At 48.8% G+C, this 19,871-nt stretch overlaps 3 protein-coding genes across 3 annotated transcripts; 2 read left to right on the top strand and 1 right to left on the bottom strand.

The window, feature by feature from the left end:
- Window positions 1–1,888: 1,888 nt before the first annotated feature.
- LOC147255341 (trypsin) lies at window positions 1,889–8,737 on the bottom strand. The gene is made up of 5 exons (XM_086213005.1): window positions 8,683–8,737; window positions 4,121–4,280; window positions 3,281–3,422; window positions 2,923–3,189; window positions 1,889–2,383 (listed from the first exon to the last, which is right to left on the bottom strand). The coding sequence occupies exons 1-5, from the start codon at window positions 8,735–8,737 to the stop codon at window positions 2,213–2,215; spliced, it is 795 nt and encodes a 264-aa protein (XP_086069131.1). The 3' UTR covers window positions 1,889–2,212.
- On the top strand, window positions 6,031–15,420 carry LOC147255340 (trypsin). Its single transcript, XM_086213004.1, has 5 exons — window positions 6,031–12,660; window positions 12,775–12,928; window positions 13,387–13,525; window positions 14,330–14,584; window positions 15,201–15,420. Exons 1-5 carry the CDS (start codon window positions 12,573–12,575, stop codon window positions 15,354–15,356), a joined length of 792 nt encoding a protein of 263 aa, XP_086069130.1. The 5' UTR covers window positions 6,031–12,572; the 3' UTR covers window positions 15,357–15,420.
- A 621-nt stretch (window positions 15,421–16,041) lies between these two features.
- fitm2 (fat storage inducing transmembrane protein 2) lies at window positions 16,042–19,604 on the top strand. The gene is made up of 2 exons (XM_086213002.1): window positions 16,042–16,269; window positions 17,052–19,604. Exons 1-2 carry the CDS (start codon window positions 16,076–16,078, stop codon window positions 17,659–17,661), a joined length of 804 nt encoding a protein of 267 aa, XP_086069128.1. The 5' UTR covers window positions 16,042–16,075; the 3' UTR covers window positions 17,662–19,604.
- The last annotated feature ends 267 nt before the right edge of the window (window positions 19,605–19,871 follow it).

The raw sequence follows: 19,871 nt of genomic DNA, 5'->3' as shown, positions 1-19,871 counted from the left end.
CTCACGGTCGTGGTTCAGGTGTGATGACGACCAGTCTGGTCGTCCTCAAGAATACAGTATTTTTTCTTTGAAAGAAGAGAGAGGTCTGTATACAGAGGTGGAGGGAGCGCTGGATATGACACAGCTGAAGCAGGAGCCACATGTTGGTTTAAGGTCGCTTGTGTTTGCTTCCTGGTTTCATCAAAACTGCTCATTTTAACCCAAACCTCAATCTTTTCCTCAACATAGCCGAGTGTGTTTGTGCTTGAACCTACGACCTGCAAGGAGCACGTGTAGGAGTGGCTGACCTCCACCCGATTGACTTTAGGTCTCCGCCCAGCAGCAGTACAAAGATCCGTAGTGGCTGAACAAAGACGTGGTGATCATCAGTTTATTCCCGTGTATAAAACCAACACAACACTACAGATTCTGTCATTGTTTTGTAACACTCTCACAATTACAATCAATCACTATTTTTAACTTAATTCCATGCACCCATGCCAGGAGGTTCTTCATGCAGGTTCCTAGCATTCTTAGCATGTAACTGCACCATGTGACATTGGCAGTAAACATTCAGTAGAGTGAGTTTCTTCCCTCAAGGACGACGAGGTCGTCCTCCACCACACAGAAGTAGATTGGTAATCACTCTACCTGGGTTGACTCACGTCTTGAGGGACAGAAATACTGTGCGCACCGATTAAAGAGCCGGTACTGAATTAATCCAACCACTGGTGCAGCCGTTATCTCTGCATCATCACAGCTGATCAGAAGCAGCAGTTTTACAGTACAATTCTTGTTTTTGCAATGCAACACAAAAAACCCACAAAAAAGGCGAGCAAAAACACTTACAGCTGATTTGTGGAGTAGAAGTGGAGTTGGATGAAGTCGTTATTGTCTTACCTTCACTGTGGGTGGGTGACAGAAGCAAGGACGTAGGCAAACGCTGAACGCTACGACTTTAGCATACACGTCTTTGCTTTTTTAGATAGGAGTTTATTTGGTGGATGAAATAAGTTTCATATTCAATAAGTACTTTGAGTGCTGCTGCTCTCTGCACAGGAGCCCTGCTGAACCACGTCATCTGAAGGTGAGACCCTGGGATCACCACCTCATACAACCCCACCTCAGTAACTCTCAACGTCCCTTTAAGAATTATATGACACAACTTTAAAGGTACTATGTGTGAGAATATGCCAATACCAAGTTCATACTCCAAAGCCAAGTATAAGGTATATTTTTGGATGACTCAATTCTGGTTTCATGCAATCTAACATCATTTGGTTAAAAACAACAACAACAACAACAACAACAGCTACCAACTAGCATCAGGTCAAATTTGGGGAAACCGCTTTTGTACAATCTTCACATAGGAAGAACAGCCACAAAGCTGCTACTCATGATCTCCTCTGAATTTTCCAAGTAGAGCAAGCAGTCGTGGTTGGTTTGCGACTGGACGCCACTGTCGCCTCTTGAGGTACAAAGTGGTTTTATGAGTAGGGACGAACCAGGGCTAGCTGGTTAGCATGCTAATTTAGGTGGCTCAATATACAACAATTTCTTCATCAACATCAACCGTTATTTCTTCACACTATTTTGAATCAATCCCTAATTTTAGTTAATGTTTTAAAATTAAAAATAGTTATGTATAGCACCTAAGAAACTGGGAAACGGAACCATTTAAACTTTAGTACCGGTTCTATTGTGTCTGTCACCTGCACCCGAGTATCAAAGGTTGAAATGATTTGCAACGTCTGCTGTTGTGGGCTTAAACGGTGTGTGAGGCTTTGAAAGCTGAGACCCTGAGCACCCTCAGCAGAGATATGGCACCTGGTTCTTCAGTCAGGGACGCGTGGTGGTGGATTGTCCATCTATTTTTCTAATTGATAAAACGAACAGAAAACAAACTACACATCATAAATTATCAAGCTTGAAAAGGAACAGTTTGACGCTGTTTTCTTCTCCTTCAAATCCCCCCAAGACAACTGACTTCTCCACACTGGACTTTTAACATTTTGAATTAAGGAGATGGTTTGTGTTGTTCGTGGTTTCCAGGTCAGCTAAGCTGAAAAAAAGCTAAGCTAAACTGTGTTTGCTGCAGTAAGAACATTCCCGTCAAACTCCTGGCAAAACAAGTCAGCGCACGTTTTATTTCATGTAAATCGGAAACTTGTGCTCAAACGGTAAAAGAACATCATGTTAAACCAGAGGAAGCCCAGTGAGCCACCGAGTGATGCTAATCCTTGGTACACCTGCTGTAGTAGTTGAATATGGTGTTGTCTATCCACCTGCGGTAATTGGCCACAGCTGTGTAGACGCCAGGGAACTGGGACTCAGCACAACCTTTCCCCCAGGACACCAGGCCATAGACCCGGCCTTCGCACACCAGCGGACCGCCAGAGTCCCCCTGAAACAGCAGGACAGACACTTCAGGGCCAAGTTCCTCCGTACCAGAAGAGGTACTCAGATCCTTCACTGCAGTAGAAGTACACATTCAAAGCTAGGTAAAGTACAAAAATGTTACATGAAGGTTGAAAGAAGTACTTCTGAGCCAGCAGCTCTGAGGGTTTCAACACTGTCGCGATCAATGGGATGAGACAGAAAAGCAGCACTATAAAAAAAATCTGCTTTATATTTTGGACAATTTAGGCTTTTGTGAAATACTTTGATCTCTTCTATGAACTCAAGTGTTTCAAAAAGACAACAAGTACCTGCTGACCAATCGATTTTATCACATTTAAGCTCAGATTTGGTGATTCTGCTTTGGATAGAAACTTGTTGATTCGTTTTGTTCAGGGATGTGATGATGACGATTACGACGACGACGACTTGTATGAAAACAAGCTGCTGGGGGACTGTAAATGTATTTGTGCTGTGGTTCGAGAATAAAAGCAAAGGTAAGCAGATGTTCAGAGACAGGTTGACGCCAGGAGAGCGCAGTGTTACCTTGCAGGCGTCCTTCCCCCCGCTGATGTAACCAGCACACAGCATGTTCCCCGTGATTTTGCCATTGAAGGACTCGCTGCTGTTACACGTCTGTGAGGAGATGATGGGCAGCTTGACTGTGCGGAGCGTGGCAGGGATCTGGCCTCCATCCGGGCTGGTGTACCCCCACCCAGACACCCGACACAGCCGGCCCTCCAGGATGGAAGCACCCTGCCGGGGCAGCAGAACGATGGAGACGTACCTGTTCAGGTCGACCGGAGCTCTCAGCTGGCAGGAGAGACGTTCCAGAGTGTCAGAATGGCCCACGGGGACTTCCTGTCCCTCAAAGGGTTCTGTTCTGTCCATTCTTATACTTTACCTTTATTAGCATGATGTCGTTGTTGTCGGTGGAGCTGATGTAGTCAGGGTGGGGCACGAGGAGCTGAGGCAGGATCTCTTGCTCTGTTCCCTCGTAGATGGTGAGAGAGTAGTCTCCTGCGACTATCAATATTTTGTCTATCCTGTCAAAGTAGAAATGCTACTTCAGTGTGCAGTAGAACTGCTAAGCTCATGAGTGCATGGTACAAGTATTGACAAATCTACTCACACAAAAGTGTGTTTGTCTTCAAGTACTCACTAATAAGTGTGTTGGGCTCACAAACGTGTTTCTCCCTCCTGTATCACTTCTCTGTGACTCCAGAATGCAGGAAGAGCCAGCCACATGTATGTAGCTGGAAGCTAATGGAGACTGACGGCTAGCATCAGCTAAACTGCTCAGAAATGTCTGTTTGCTAACTCTCTTTAATGTAAGTAAAGGAATGTTTGTGAGCTCCAGGCTGCAGAGTCTGGAAGGGCATCTTCATGGTCACTTTGAGTTGCGTTTCCTGCCGATGGAACGCCAGTATTTTGTTTTCTCTTAGTCTGTTTAGGGTCCTGATCTCTGCTGAGATCAGTGTCACCTGACAGTAACTGCTGAGACGGTGGAAGGCAGGAGCTGACGTGTACGTGAGGCAGCTCGCGCTCAGGTATTTAGGAGTTTTTGTACACATGATTACAGAGAAGCTGAGGTCCTCACAAGACTAGGGATCCTGTATCACTCTGACCAACTCATGGAAATCAGGCCACCATGTACCAGGGTCCTTCTAGCTCTGGGTCAAGCTGCACGTTATGTAACATTCTGGTCAGCACAGGGGAATGGAAATGAGAGGAAATCGCTCACCCGATGTCGCAGTGAGCCGCCGTGAGGACCCAGTACTTGTTTATCAAGGAGCCGCCACAGAAGTGCTGACGCTCCGTCGTCTGTATTGACACAATGTACTTGATCGAATGTGGAACCGGCGCGTATCCTCCCACGATGCGCTCTCGTCCGGCGTCCTGACCTGTGAGTCACAGACAGAAATGAGGATGAGACGACAGCCCAGAAGGTTTTGAGTCAACGACTGCTGCTGCAGCCTCAGTGAGAACAACACAAAGTCATGACGGCACCACGGCAGGACACCAGCGCTCAAGGATCCTGACGGGGACAACGATGAAGACCAGAGCATCCTGTGAGCTGCAAGAAAGGATTCTTCTTAATGGAGTTGGTGGGGGGCAGCAGGGTGGAGCAGTGGTCCTCCCTGTGGCCCCCCATCAAGAAGGTTGAGGGTGGAGCCCCGGCTGCAGCACGGGGTCTTTCTGGGTGAGTCTCCATGTTCTCCCTGTTCCTGCTGGGTTCTCTCTGGTTCTCCAGCTTCCTCCACAGTCCAAAGACATCAAGAGGGACCAGGTTAATCCAGACTCTAAATTGACCGTAGGCGTGGCTGGGAGAGCCAATGGTTGTCTGTCTCTATGTGTTGGCCCTGCCATGGACTGGTGACCTGTCCAGGGGGAAGGCTGCTGGGATAGGCTCCACCCCCACCACCCTGAACAGGAGAAGAGGGAGAACATGGAGGGATGGATGATGGGTGATGTGTGGATGGATGGATGATGGGTGGATGGATGGATGATGGATGGATGGATGATGGATGGATGATGGATGGATGGATGGATGATGGATTGATGATGGTGGATGGATGAATGATGGATGGATGATGGATTGATGATGGATGAATGATGGATGGATGGATGATGGATGGATGATGGATGGATGATGGATGAATGATGGATGGATGGATGATGGATGAATGATGGATGGATGGATGGATGATGGATTGATGATGGTGGATGGATGAATGATGGATGGATGATGGATTGATGATGGATGATGGGTGGATGATGGATGATGGATTGATGATGGTGGATGGATGAATGATGGATGGATGATGGATTGATGATGGATGATGGGTGGATGATGGATGGATGATGGATGATGGATGGATGATGGATGGATGGTGGATGGATGATGAATGGATGGATGATGGTGGATGGATGGATGGATGATGGATGATGGATGGATGATGAATGGACGATGGATGGATGATGGATGGATGATGAATGGACGATGGATGGATGATGGATGGATGGATGGATGGATGGATGGATGATGGTGGATGGATGGATGATGGATGATGGATTGGTGATGGTGGATGGATGAATGATGGATGGATGATGGATTGATGATGGATGATGGGTGGATGATGGATGGATGATGGATGATGAATGGATGATGGATGGATGGTGGATGGATGATGAATGGATGGATGATGGTGGATGGATGGATGGATGATGGATGATGGATGGATGATGAATGGACGATGGATGGATGATGGATGGATGATGAATGGACGATGGATGGATGATGGATGGATGGATGGATGGATGGATGATGGTGGATGGATGGATGGATGATGGATGGATGATGGACGATGGATGGATGGATGGATGATGGATGGACGATGGATGATGGATGGACGATGGATGGATGGATGGATGGACGATGGATGGATGGATGGATGGTGGATGGATGATGAATGATGGATGATGGTGGATGGATGGATGGATGATGGATGGATGATGAATGGACGATGGATGGATGATGGATGGATGATGAATGGACGATGGATGGATGGATGGATGGATGGATGATGGATGGATGATGGATGGATGGATGGATGATGGATGGATGATGGATGGATGATGGATGATGGATGGATGATGGATTGATGATGGATGATGGATGGATGATGGATGGACGATGGATGGATGATGGATGGATGGATGGATGATGGTGGATGGATGGATTGATGATGGATGATGGGTGGATGATGGATGGATGATGGATGATGGATGGATGATGGATGGATGGATGATGGATGGATGATGGATGGATGATGGATGGATGGATGATGGATGGATGGATGGATGGATGGATGATGGATGGAGTTGGTGGGAAGATTCCGACTGTAAACTGCTAAAGATCAACCACATGCAGAAGCTGGAACTGGACTGGAAGCTAACGGGCTCATATGTCAGAGTCTGGTGGGACAGGATTGGTGTCTGGGAGCCAGAGGGTCTTGGTGAGGAAGTGATCTGAGCTGGATCTGTCATATCAGGCTGAAGGTTAGCAGGTCCTGGTCCTGGTTCAAGACCAGCAGGATGAAGGCTGAACTGAGGTGAGCTCGCTGGTGGACTCCAGCCTGAGGGCCATCTGAAGTGTGCCAGCAGGGGCAGATGATTGAGTCCCGGGAATAAAGAGGCAGGCGGAGTCGGTACCTGCCGGTCCGGTCCGAGTTACATCAGCAAACGAGGACGGAGGAAGCAGAAGAGAGAAACAAGGCAGAACAACAAGAGTTCAAACCGTCTAACCGTTGCGCACACACACACGCACGCAGACACACACACACACTCACACTCACGCAGACACACACGCACGCACGCAGACACACACGCATGCAGACACACACACACAAGCACGCAGACACACACACGCACGCAGACACACACACGCACGCAGACACACACACACACACACGCACGCAGACACACACACACACGCACGCAGACACACACACGCACGCAGACACACACACGCACGCAGACACACGCGCACGCAGACACACACACACGCAGACACACACACGTTTGCTCTGGTTCCACCTGGTTCACTTGAAGCTGAGGACACAGAAATGTTTGTGTAGAAATTTAGAACTTTAACTTGATTTGTGTTCCTGTGATTTAGTTTTTTGTTTTTGAGACACAAACATACACACAAACAAACATTCACACAAACAAACATACACACAAACAAACATAAACACACAAGTATGCATGCACATACACACAAATACACACAGGATTATCCTGAGCTATAACTAGCAGCAGTGGTAACTCTATACAGTACAGTTTGTGTGTGTGCAGCCTTTGTGTGTGCAGGCATGTGTGTGCATGCGTCTGTGTGTGAGTTTGAGTGTGTGCCTGTGTGTGCATGCGTGTGTGTGTGTGTGTGTGTGTGTTTAGTGCGAAGGAACGCCTGTACAAGGGTGTGTTGTGTAAAGCAGGTCAATCAAAGCCTGAATGTTGCTCCTCCTGTGGGTCACGCCTGCAGACACAAACCCTTCATGTTCTTCTTATTAATTAGTTCAAACAAATTAAAACTTCCTTTTCCTTCTGTTTGTTCAGCTCATCAAACTTTTTGGAACAACATGTGTACAAATATACATAAATCAGCAGTAATACACAGCTGCTTTTCTTGCAGCGAAAGAAAAAAAAGATACAGAATAAATTAGAAAGTCCATGTGGTATATTTATATTTACATGTACGCGCACACACACACACGCACGCGCACACACATACACGCACGCGCACACACACACACACGCACACGCACACACACACGCGCGCATGTCTTGTGTGTACACACATGGATCTTCCCCAGAACCTCCCTCACACCTCCCGGCTCGACATCTTGGAAGCGTTGGACTGAGCCTTTCTCTCACTTGGAGCAGAGACGCATCGACTGTAGCCTGAATGTTGGTGATGGAAGCCATCTTGTGTCAGATGATCTCAGGTGTTTATCTGAGCCTCCTTTCACCTTTTATCTTCGTGGCATAATTGTGAGGCACAAAAGTGGGCGTCGGCCTCAGTGGCTCATTGTCAGCTGCCCTAAGCTCCTATTTGATGTTCCCGAGGTTTCAAGTTCTTCTGGTGACACACACACTTTTATTGACCTCCTTGTTTCACATCTCTTTGCTGCAGAGTTCCAGGAAAAATCATCTCGTTGGACATAAAATTCTCACGCATGATCAATCGAATCTGAGCGACGACCACCGACGATCCGCTCGATGCTCAAGTGGAACCGCACACACGTGTGTGTTGGTCGGCTTTTGTCTATGAATGCTGACTGACTACGCGGCTGTGCCTCCTCCTCTAAATTATTCTCTTTAACTTGTTGAAAATAAAGCCATTATTAAAATGGATGTCATGAATCAACACCATTCAAGTGTTTAATATTTAGACATTTTATCACAGTTGATTCAGATTTCTCCATTTTAATGAGGGCTTTCAGCTGTTTTGCAACGGAACAATGCTCATTTTTCTCTTTTTTCTCTGCTTGTGTAACTCATGAAGAGACGCAGCGTCCTGCCCCTGTTCTCCAGGGAGAACGGTTCCACGAGCTCCTTAAAAATAAACCCAAGCTGTACTGATTCCATTTACTTCATGTACATACACGCTGCTCTTGAGCCCGACCCTCCCTCTGCTGTGCAGCAGGCGTCCCGGCGCCGTCTCCCAGGTGTCGCCTGCGCCTCACTCAAAGCTCTCCCGTGCATATAAACCAGTACATCAAGATTAATAAGAACACTTACAGCTCACAGCCAGGATCTCCGCCAGGACACAGAGGCACAAGCACGCCAGCTCCATAGTGACAGGGCAGGAAGAGGTTCACACCGAGAGGGAGCGGGAGAGCGGGAGGCTTCACCTGTGCGTCTAACTTAAAGTGACAGCATCACACCTGCACTCTCAGGTTTCTTATAGTTCCTATTTCCGTTTCCATGGCCACCACCATGGCCTGGACCGATCTATAATTGAAGCTGCGGCAGCGTGGCTCCTGGTGTCTGCTGCTCCGTGACCTGCTCACCTCCTCGCTCACTCCTCATATCAGTTAACTGACTCACTAACAGGGATTCTCTCGTCATGTCAGGTCCGTCTTTGTTTACATCGCGACAAGTCACAGGAAAAACCACCTGACCACACTCTTCAACCTTCAACCAGTCCTAGCCGGCCCGGCTGGAGGTGGGCGGCCATCTGCCTCCACTGCTGCAGGATTCATAGGCTCATGGAAAACCTGGAAAATAGGCTGGAAAAGTTCAGAAACATAAATGCAGCCAGGAATGTCCAACCAAGCATGACAACTTCCTGAATATTAGAGGAATTTAGTTCAAATGGACGGAGAAAAATCTCGTCCGGTGATCATGAATCTACTTTAACATGTGTGGATGTGTCGGCAGCGCAGTGGAGCAGCGGTCCTCCCTGTGGCCCCCCAGCAAGAAGGTTGTGGGTGGAGCCCTGGCAGGGATGATGGATGATGGATGGATGATGGATGGATGATGGATGGATGATGGATGATGGATGGATGATGGACGGATGATGGATGGATGATGGACGGATGATGGACGGATGATGGATGGATGATGGACGGATGATGGACGGATGATGGATGGATGATGGAGGACGGATGATGGATGGATGATGGAGGACGGATGATGGATGGATGATGGATGATGGATGGATGATGGACGGATGATGGATGGATGATGGACGGATGATGGACGGATGATGGATGGATGATGGACGGATGATGGACGGATGATGGATGGATGATGGAGGACGGATGATGGATGGATGATGGATGGATGATGGACGGATGATGGATGGATGATGGACGGATGATGGATGGATGATGGACGGATGATGGATGGATGATGGATGGATGATGGATGGATGATGGATGGATGATGAAGGACGGATGATGGATGGATGATGGATGGATGATGGAGGACGGATGATGGATGGATGATGGATGATGGATGGATGATGGACGGATGATGGACGGATGATGGATGATGGATGGATGATGGAGGACGGATGATGGATGGATGATGGATGATGGATGGATGATGGACGGATGATGGACGGATGATGGACGGATGATGGACGGATGATGGACGGATGATGGACGGATGATGGATGGATGATGGAGGACGGATGATGGATGGATGATGGACGGATGATGGACGGATGATGGATGGATGATGGACGGATGATGGATGGATGATGGACGGATGATGGATGGATGATGGATGGATGATGGATGGATGATGGAGGACGGATGATGGATGGATGATGGAGGACGGATGATGGACGGATGATGGATGGATGATGGAGGACGGATGATGGACAGATGATGGATGGATGATGGATGGATGATGGAGGACGGATGATGGATGAATGATGGAGGACGGATGATGGATGGATGATGGAGGACGGATGATGGATGGATGATGGATGATGGATGGATGATGGACGGATGATGGACGGATGATGGATGGATGATGGACGGATGATGGATGGATGATGGATGGATGATGGACGGATGATGGTCGGATGATGGATGGATGATGGATGATGGATGGAAGATGGATGGATGATGGATGGATGATGGACGGATGATGGATGGATGATGGACGGATGATGGACGGATGATGGATGGATGATGGACGGATGATGGATGGATGATGGATGGATGATGGACGGATGATGGACGGATGATGGATGGATGATGGACGGATGATGGACGGATGATGGATGGACTTGCTGCCGTATCAAACCACATCGTTAGTTTTAGTTCGTTAGACGCTGGTCAACGTTGAGCTGGATTTCTCTGTTTCTGATTCACGAGGAGGCACCGCGGGAACGTGTGGCCGTGGGAATGTTCCTCACAAAGATGGAAAAGCCATGTAAATATTTATGTAAATTTGTGTAAATTGATGTCAATGTAAGTTTCAAGTTGATCGTACCGGAGCTGAAAAGCAAATATTAGTACAATATTGTTAAATCGTAAGAGTCCTGCTGATCCTGGCAGCAGTGGCAGTACTTGTCTGTCCAGGGAACCTGCAAATCAGAGAAAACTCAAGTCAGGTGATTAAAACAGGTGCATATGATAGAAATGTATCCCACAGGACAGGGGCCCATGGCATCATGGGAAATCCCCCGGCAGCAGTGTCTATTGTGTTGTCTCCATGTAACTGTAGCAGCTCCTATGTGGCGTCCATTGTTTATCGTTTGACCTGAGGCCCCCCCCCGCGACCCTGACCACGACCCCCCAGGGAAACAGCTCGTCATTGTTCTCCGCTCACTGATTTCCCCCTGGAAGAGTTGATGAGGACAGAGGAGAGGAGGAAGCCTGAAGCGGCCTCATCGCAGTACCTCAGCCTCTTACGACTGCAGAACACGACAAGGATTGTAAACAAAACTTCATCGGGTTTGGTTTTGCTGGAAAATCTTTTACTGCGAATCCCCAAACGGGCCGCGTCCATTCTCCAATCATTCTGATGAAACAGGAAGTCGCTCAGTATTTTATATGCGCAGTAATTTTCCACCCATTTTGGCAAACATGACAATCCTCCTAAATTCAGAAGGGTCGCGTGGGGAGGATCCCTGATGGATTCCCAGGGTTCTGCCTGAGTGAGCTGAGTTTCAGCAGGATTTTCAGATCCTGACACGCTCAGACGTTTGCCAGCTCTCGCCGCTCGGACTCCTGCCCGTTACAGCCAGGGGAAACATGTTAGCTTGATGCTAACATGTAGCCTGCTAACACGTCGAGCCTCTTCGTCCTTGAGCGGTCGTCGTGTATCAAGATTATCAGAGTGACACTTGACCTTCCTTCGTCCTCCTTGACGAACGCACGTCAGGAGATGTTTTGAAAGGAAGCCTTGAAGTGTGTGAGACAGGGAAACAACCAGCTCAAACTAGCAGGCGGGATTCACGCGGCTGCATGTGAACAGGGTTATGTTCCGCGTGAACAGCTCAGGCGGAGTGTTTTCATGGTGGGGAAATACTGAGTGCATGTAAAAGTCGATATTCCAGGTTGTGAAACCGCTATTAGCTGGAGCACAGAAGGAGACGCGCAGGCGTTTTAGCCACAGATGGTGAATCAGCGAGGATTCGGTTGAGAAGCTCCTAATGACCGCCGCGTCCAGGCGTGTCCCTCCACGACACCCTCACAAACTAGAGCCTAGAAAATGACATAATAGAAGGGAACACCGTAGCTTTGTGAGGGAGTAGGTCAGTTTCATTGTTGAAGCGTGAGATGGTCCCAGCAAGATGGAAAGATCGCTGAAACAAAGAGTTCGGACGAGGCTACGGTTACAGTATAAAAGGCAGGCGGAGAGCGTCGCTCCCACTCGCTGGAGAACCTCCGCAGGTGTTTGGGGTTACAGGTAAGTTGTTTCCCTCAAACTTCATTAATATTTCTGTTGGGCCAGATTTCACAAAATGAAAGTGTGTACTTAAAAAAACTCAAACTTGAAATGCACTAAAAAAGCCAAAATGGAAGGTGAAGATGACAAATCAAGCAATGCTAAACATTTCCAGTGAATTCCAGTCGACACAGATGGACTTTTTCTGACAGCGAAAGTAAAAGAATGTTTACTGTGGCGTACATTTTGGTGCTCCTGTGTTGTTGACAGTAGTAGTAATGCAGTATTTGTGCCAGGTGATGCATCTCAGTATGACTACGGCTGGCGGCTCCAGGCTGCTGCTGCTGCTGGCTCTCTCAGTTACTAGTAAGGCTGGAAATGTCCGTCACATCATTGATTCGAGACGTAGAACTCCATCAGATGCGTGACCTCTGACCTCTGTGTCACAGCTTAGAATAACTCCCTTCCTGCTCTGCACAGAGACCTGCGCAGTGAGGATCATCGGGGGTCAGGAGGTCCCACCGTACTCCATCAAGTACCAGGCATCGCTGCAGTTTGAGACTGGGCAGCACTACTGCGGAGGAACTCTGGTGCACCCTCAGTGGGTGGTCTCTGCTGCCCACTGCTGGAGGCCGTGAGTACTGACATCATCACACGCTGCAGTCACAGACGCTGAATCACTGAGTAGGTCAGAGTTACTCTCCACACATGCACATCACCTACACCTCAGCGAACAAGTCAGTGCTCCAGAGGCCTGGCTCAGTTCCCCAGCAGGTGAAGCGGTACCAGAGCCGGTGCTGCTCATCGCCGCCAGACAAATAAGGGATGGTGAAGATGAAGGACGCCGTATGGCTTTGAGAGAAAGGGACACTTCCAGGTTCTGTTTGTTAAATGAAGCGTCCAAATACGTTCAGCAACTCAACCAAGTGAGCTCGCACAGGGGGAGGGGACCAGGAAGTCCAGCAGAACCAGCCTGGTACCAGCAGGGACGTCTGTACAATACACTGAGACATTCTGAACTCCTGTGTGTGTGTGTGTGTGTGTGTGTGTGTGTGTGTGTGTGTGTGTGTGTGTGTGTGTCCTGTCCCCCAGGACCAGTCTGATGAGGGTGGTGTTGAGTGAACACAGTCTGACCAGGACAGAAGGGTTTGAACAGGTCTTCAACGTCTCCAGGATTTATGTCCACAACTACAACTACAACACCTTCAACAATGACATCATGCTCATCAAGGTGCGCCGCAGCTGAGAGGATCCGCTCCACGCCTCGTTCTGCTTCTTGCAGGAACGTCAAGCAAATGTTTCGCTCAACCTCTCCGAATTCCTCAAATCTGGCACAAATGTCCACTTGGACCCAAGATTGAACTGAACTTCTCTGAGGTCAAAGGTCACATGGCCAGCAGCAATATCCTGGGATTATCCTGATAAAGAGTTTACTGCCACATCAACAACATTTTCCGAGGAACTTAAAGAGACCACAGACGTGTTGAATCTGATGGTGTCCCACTGGTGTATCACATCAGAGACTGCGTTTGTGTGAGGTTTGCGGCAGTCCAACTGCTTCCCGACACGTAGGTGAGCTTCAAGAGTTACAAACTCGGCTCTGAGGACGGATTTCTGCGTCATTAGCAGGAAAACCTCTCAAAGAAGGAAACCGAACAGGACTGGATTATTCTGAGACCTCAGTCAAACGTTGTCTTCCTACGTTACTGCTAATGTCCACGTGGCGGTGGCTCAGAACACCTGTCCCGCTCTCGTTATCTGCAGCACCTTGAGTTTACTGCTGTTAGCCACAAATGTCCTCTGGGACTCGAGGATGAAAACATTTTGTAGGTCAAAGGTCACTGGAGCACGATGAAGTATCTCCAGCTCCCTGTTATAGTAGCGCAGTACTCTGGTAGTTCTCAAGTTGAGCGATGGTGCTACTACATTATAGTACTACATAATACTGCATTCATGTACGCGTGATGGTGTTGTCCTGATGAGTGATGTCACTGCTGCGTCGTCTTCTTGAAGCTGCTCCTCTCGTGTGTTCCAGCTGAGCAAAGCTGCCCAGCTGAACGCTAACGTGCAGCCAGCGAGGCTCCCGGATCGAAACACTCCCAAACTCGCCAGAAACGTCTGCACAGTGAGCGGCTGGGGGGTGACGCACGTGTACAGCTACCGCCTCTCGCCTGTGCTCCGCGCCGTGGACGTGAGAGTCATGCCCTACTGCACCTACTACTACTGGGGCAGGGTCACCTCCAACATGCTGTGTGCTGGAGCGCCGCTCGGGGGCAAAGATTCCTGCCAGGTAGCGGAACAGTAATTCTGCTGATCCGTGCATTGTGTGGTTTGTTCTTTCTTCTTGAATCTTTGGTCCAGTCTGTGTCGTGTGTCGCATCCAGCGATCACGTCGATTCCAACGCCAGCAGAGGTCCGTCAGGTCGTCTCAGACGATTAAATCAGATCGCTGCTCAGTGTGTGATTGTTGTTGTTGCTCTCAGCAGTTCCTCTCATGATCATCTAAGACTCCGGCTCAGGACCATCAGATTCTCCCAGAAAACACTGGTATCTGCACCGGTGTTGCTGGTCAGATGATAGAAGTCAAGATTCTTCAGCGCTCAAAGCCTCAGTGTGGCGGCGCTGAAGTTTGAACTGTGCGTCTGTGATGAAGTTTGTTTGTCGCGTCACCTCTTGATTTGTAGTTCTAGCGATTTGCATTTGCTCACCACAAAGCAGATTTTATGATTCAATAATCCAAAATCCTGCTGTATTTTGGTGGAGGGAACTCACTTCCTGTTGGACTACAAAAATACCTCATTCCTAACATGCTAACTTCCCGTTGGACTACAAAAATACCTGCAATACTGCACAGTGGCCGACAGGAAAGAATTGCCACTCCTCATCGGTGTTCTTGTGATCCGCAGGGCGACTCCGGCGGCCCTCTGATCTGCAACGGTAACTTCGAGGGCATCGTCTCCTGGGGCATCAGCTGCGCTAATCCATACTTCCCTGGAGTCTACACCAAAGTGAGGAACTACGTCAACTGGATTAAGTGGGTCATTGACAATAACACGCCGTGAACAGGCAGGAGGACCCTCCACGAGCACAGACAGGCTTCTTCTTCTGCTTCCTTTCTTATGTCACTACTGCAAATAAAAACTTAAGAGATGAATTGTTTCCATCTGTGTTACTGCCAATTGGGATTCCATCAACCAGATTACGCCGCTGCAGCCGCTCCGTTTCATGCTGAAGCTTTGGTGTAAACTGGAGTTTATAATCAGCGGCGACATCTGGAGCTGCTGAGCCAGAACATGCAGGCTCTCAATCAACACACAGAGAAATACAATTATTGTTTTCACTCCTGGGTTTTTTTTTCTAACCCTCACAAGTAGCATGTTACATTAACAAGGGGAGAAAAGTCACAATTAAGATTGACAGAACAGCGCTGACTGATCATCTCTAACAGCAGCAGTCCCTCTCTGGGCCACGATTATCTAACCTAAAATACATCTTTGAATTGTTAGACAGAATCTTTAAAAACAAAGTCATACATTGTGGTTGTATTATTGATTTGTTGATATCATTGATAATAACAAGAATAATTTATTTACTTCTCACTTGACCTTTGAAACCAAATCTCAAGAACAAACACGATAAAGGACAAAAGCAGTAGAAAACGCACCACAGAGCCACCGTAGAAGGAACGTAGAACTGTTCCCTCTGCGTCCAGACGGGGCGCTAGTGCGCCTGAGCGTTGCTGTCCAACCGCCTCGACACGAGACCGCGGGGAGGAAGAAGAATGACTGTCAAAGCAGTCAACATGGCGGCGCTGGACGTGACTGTGGACAAGTTAGTCACTTTGTGGAAAATCCCTGCGGTCCGGCAGAAGTTCCCCTTCGTGTTCGTGCTGATAACGGTGGTGGGGTCCATCTTTAAGGAGCTCCGGCTGGTCCCGCAGACCTACTTCAGCAGCAGCGGGAACGTCCTGAACGTGTACGTAGCCTCGGAGCTCACTGTGCTAGCTCGTTAGCCCGCTAAGGTCAGTTGTTGTAGCTCACCTGTCGACCCCTGGAAGGTCACTACTACGTCACACACGGTCAGGTCCACGCACACACGCGAACCAGTGGTGAGCGGTGAGAGCAGCCGGTGATGGTTGTTCCTCACCGGGGGGGTTCTGACGGTTCTCTCCTGCGCAGTGACCTGCTCCGGTTCGTGCAGGGTCCCTGACTTGTACACCAGTAAACCAGTAACACCTTCACTGAGAAGAAATAACGCTGTTCCTCCTTTTACAAGTTAAAAGATTACTTTATAATTTCGTCGGGAGAATCCAACTGGTCTCAGACCAGCAGGTGAACTGGTCCCAGTGCTGTGAAGGTGTGTCAGCACCTCAGCTCTCAGCGGGGTGTCAGGCAGGTTTGATGCTGTCAGAATCTTCACACACGTCTGTGGTGAGGTTCCCCCAGTAAGACCACCATTATTCATGTGTTCACCAGTTAAAACTGTTACTTCATCACAGATGAAGTCATTCTAAACAACAGCTGTTCTGTGTGCGACGGCGTGCAGCCCTTCACCGCCTCAGCCTCCACCAGCGAGGAGAACCAGCGCAACTATCTGGCATCATCAGTGGTTGGGTTCCTGACTTGATATTTTGATCTTAGAACATTCTAGGACATTGAAAACAAAGCTGAATGGCGTGTTGAGGTCCAGAGTTGTGAAGACAAAGGTGGGTGTGGCCTGACTAACTGCCTGGCATGTCACCTCCGCTCCTCTTGCAGGTATTTGGTGAAAGTGTCGTGGGGGTGGACCCTGCTGCTGCTCACTCCCTTCCTCCTCCTGTCCAACTCCTCCTTCAGCAGAAATGTGTTCTTCCTGGGCCGGAGGCTGCTCTCTCTGCTGGTGGCCACCGCCATCTGGTACGTGTGCACCGAGACCTTCTTCTACATCGAGAACCTGACCGGGTCCTGCTTTGAAAGCGACACCATGGATGTTCCTAACAAAGAGCTCACGTCTAAAGCTAGCTGTCGGCGGGCCGGCTTCCACTGGCACGGCTACGACATCTCGGGACACTCCTTCATCCTGACCTACTCGGCTCTCTTCATCATGGAGGAAACGGCTCCCATGGCGTCGCTGAAGACCTCCAGCCTGTCGGCGCTGCCGGCGGCGGTCCTCAAACTGCTGTATGTGGCCCTGAACCTGCTGGTCATCGTCTGGTTGTGGATGTTTGCCTGCACCTCCGTGTACTTCCATGATTTGTCCCACAAGCTGCTGGGGACCAGCTGTGCCCTGCTGGGCTGGTGTGGGACGTACCGGTTCTGGTACCTAAAGCCTCTGTCTCCGGGGCTCCCCCCTCAGCGCCAGAAGAAAGAACAGAAACAACACGCCTAGTGCCCCCCCCCTTCCCAGAACAACACACTAGCTGATGTTGTCAGCCTTCAGACCCAGACTGGACCAGCTACTTAATGTTATTCTATCCTTCAAAAAAGTCGTTGTGCCGGGGAACTCTGCACCTCCGCCATGTTGGTCAGAAGGCCTCTGATTCGTCTGCTGTCCGGCTTCGCCTGCTCCTCCGGCGCCGTCCATCTCCGCTCGCTGCCTTAAGCTGCTCGCACTCCTAGATGACAGCTAGTTGTTTGGGTGGGAACACGCAAGAATGTTTACAGGTCCACATGTGAAGCACTGACGACGTGTGGTTTTACAGATGTACTTTGTTTTTACGGGAAAAAGTAGCTTCAGTACCGTTGGATGACACTCTTGTGTTGGTGTGTCAGCGCCGCCACGACAGGTAGAGGAGTGGGATCAGACAGCCAATCACCACTGGGTGAACGTGTCATTCGGGTCCATCAACAGCGTGTGAATCACATCATCTCAGTACTTGAGGCTTTTTATCGGCTTCTCCTCTTTGAAAATACCGCCACTGATGACGTGGACTGACATGGACAGACAGAACGCTGTGTAGGCCACGCCCACTGGAGGGGAAACAAGCTGCACTACCTGTCTGTATGCAGCTGAAGAGACTGAATATCTGTGTGTGTGTGTCTGTGTGTGTGTGTGTGTGAGTGAGTGTGTGTGTGAGGGGGGGGGTAGCATAGCACATTTCAAGACCTAGCTTTTTGATCAGCAGTCAGACTGTTAGCGTCATGTTAGCAGGCTACTGCGTTAGCGTGACTGTCACATTCCTCTCGTGAACTTCTGTTGTTTCCTCCTCCTCTCACATTCCACTTCTGTCAGACAGAACAGAGTGAGAGGAGTTTCCCCCTCAGTGTGGGCGGGGCTTACAAGTGCACTGTGCTAATACCGGAACCTGAAACACCTCCCACTGGTTAATGCAGGATTGTACTGGTGAGCAGGACCTGGAACTTTACGCTCACTAATATGAACTACAGAAATTATGGATCCGTAACATTGGGGGGCGGAGCTATGTGGGAGAGCCCCTCCTTTTTTGGGGGGTGGGGGTATAGAGGGTGATATGGTGTCATGGTTTCCTTCTCTGCATGTTTGGCTCCAGTTTTGCTGAGACGGTGGTTTCATCTCAAGCGAGAGGACAACAGCTGCTGCGATGTGGAGCGCTGCTGTAAACTCCAGGGACCCGGTTCAGGTCCTGGGTCTGGCCTGGAGCCGGACTCTGGGCTTCTCAACACATTAGTGGTTTCGGTCTTTTCAAGGGAGTTTGTTGACGATAAAAACGTTGCCAGTGTGAGAATTTCAAGAGGAATTTAGTGAAACTGTCCTGCATATTTAAGAATGTGACATCATCAGGAGGAGACGAGGTGAACGTTTTTGCCAAAAATAAAAACCAGACTATTTATTCCATTTTCATTTTTTATTTATTGTTGATGGCAACTGAATAAATTAAGGCTTATGAACAAACATCTTAAAAAGCACCATAAATAAATGCATATATATATAAAAATAAAACATCGAAAGTAAAAAATAAAAAAATACTATTGTGAAATATAATGGCCACAATCACAAGTAGGACTCCGTGTGAACTGAGAGGATCAAACCCCCCAGGTAGCGTGACCTCGGTCAGAGGAAGCAGTCACATGGCTGTGCCCCCCCCACCCCGCCCCCCGAGCCACCACATTTATGGATACAAAGAGGAGAGGCTCCTTGAGGCCGGAGATGAAACTCCCTCCTGGCTCGTTTCCAACGGTCGCATCAATAACAAACAGTCCCTCCATACTTGGTTTGATTCTGAGGCCCCGACACGTGACTTCCCCCCTCAGTTTGTGTCACATGATTAAAATTCCTGCCTGAAACGAGTGGATTTACGTCTGGAAGGAGTTGTTTCTCTCGGCCTGGACAGGAACTCCCCTCTGGCTCGCCGCTCCTCCGTGAACGCAAAGAAAAAATGATGACAAGCAATTTTGATAATTCTGTGATTAAAACCTGATGGAGAAATATCAACTTTACACTTCTCTAGCTTACATCCAAACTTGGAAAATTAATATATTCATATATTCTTAAATCTTGCCTCTTCTGCTGCTCATGCAAGAACAGTTTCAAACCCCAACTCCCTGCCTGGTACCTGGATCAGCGGTTCTCTGGCTCTCTGAACCAAACATGACACTGGACAGAACGAACTCTGCCCCCTG

Source organism: Aulostomus chinensis, chromosome 9, assembly GCF_037954235.1.
Source record: "Aulostomus chinensis isolate RoL2024-O1b breed Wild chromosome 9, RoL_Achi_v1.0, whole genome shotgun sequence".
Lineage (NCBI taxonomy): Eukaryota > Metazoa > Chordata > Actinopteri > Syngnathiformes > Aulostomidae > Aulostomus > Aulostomus chinensis.
This window is presented reverse-complemented; position numbering and strand designations above follow the sequence as displayed.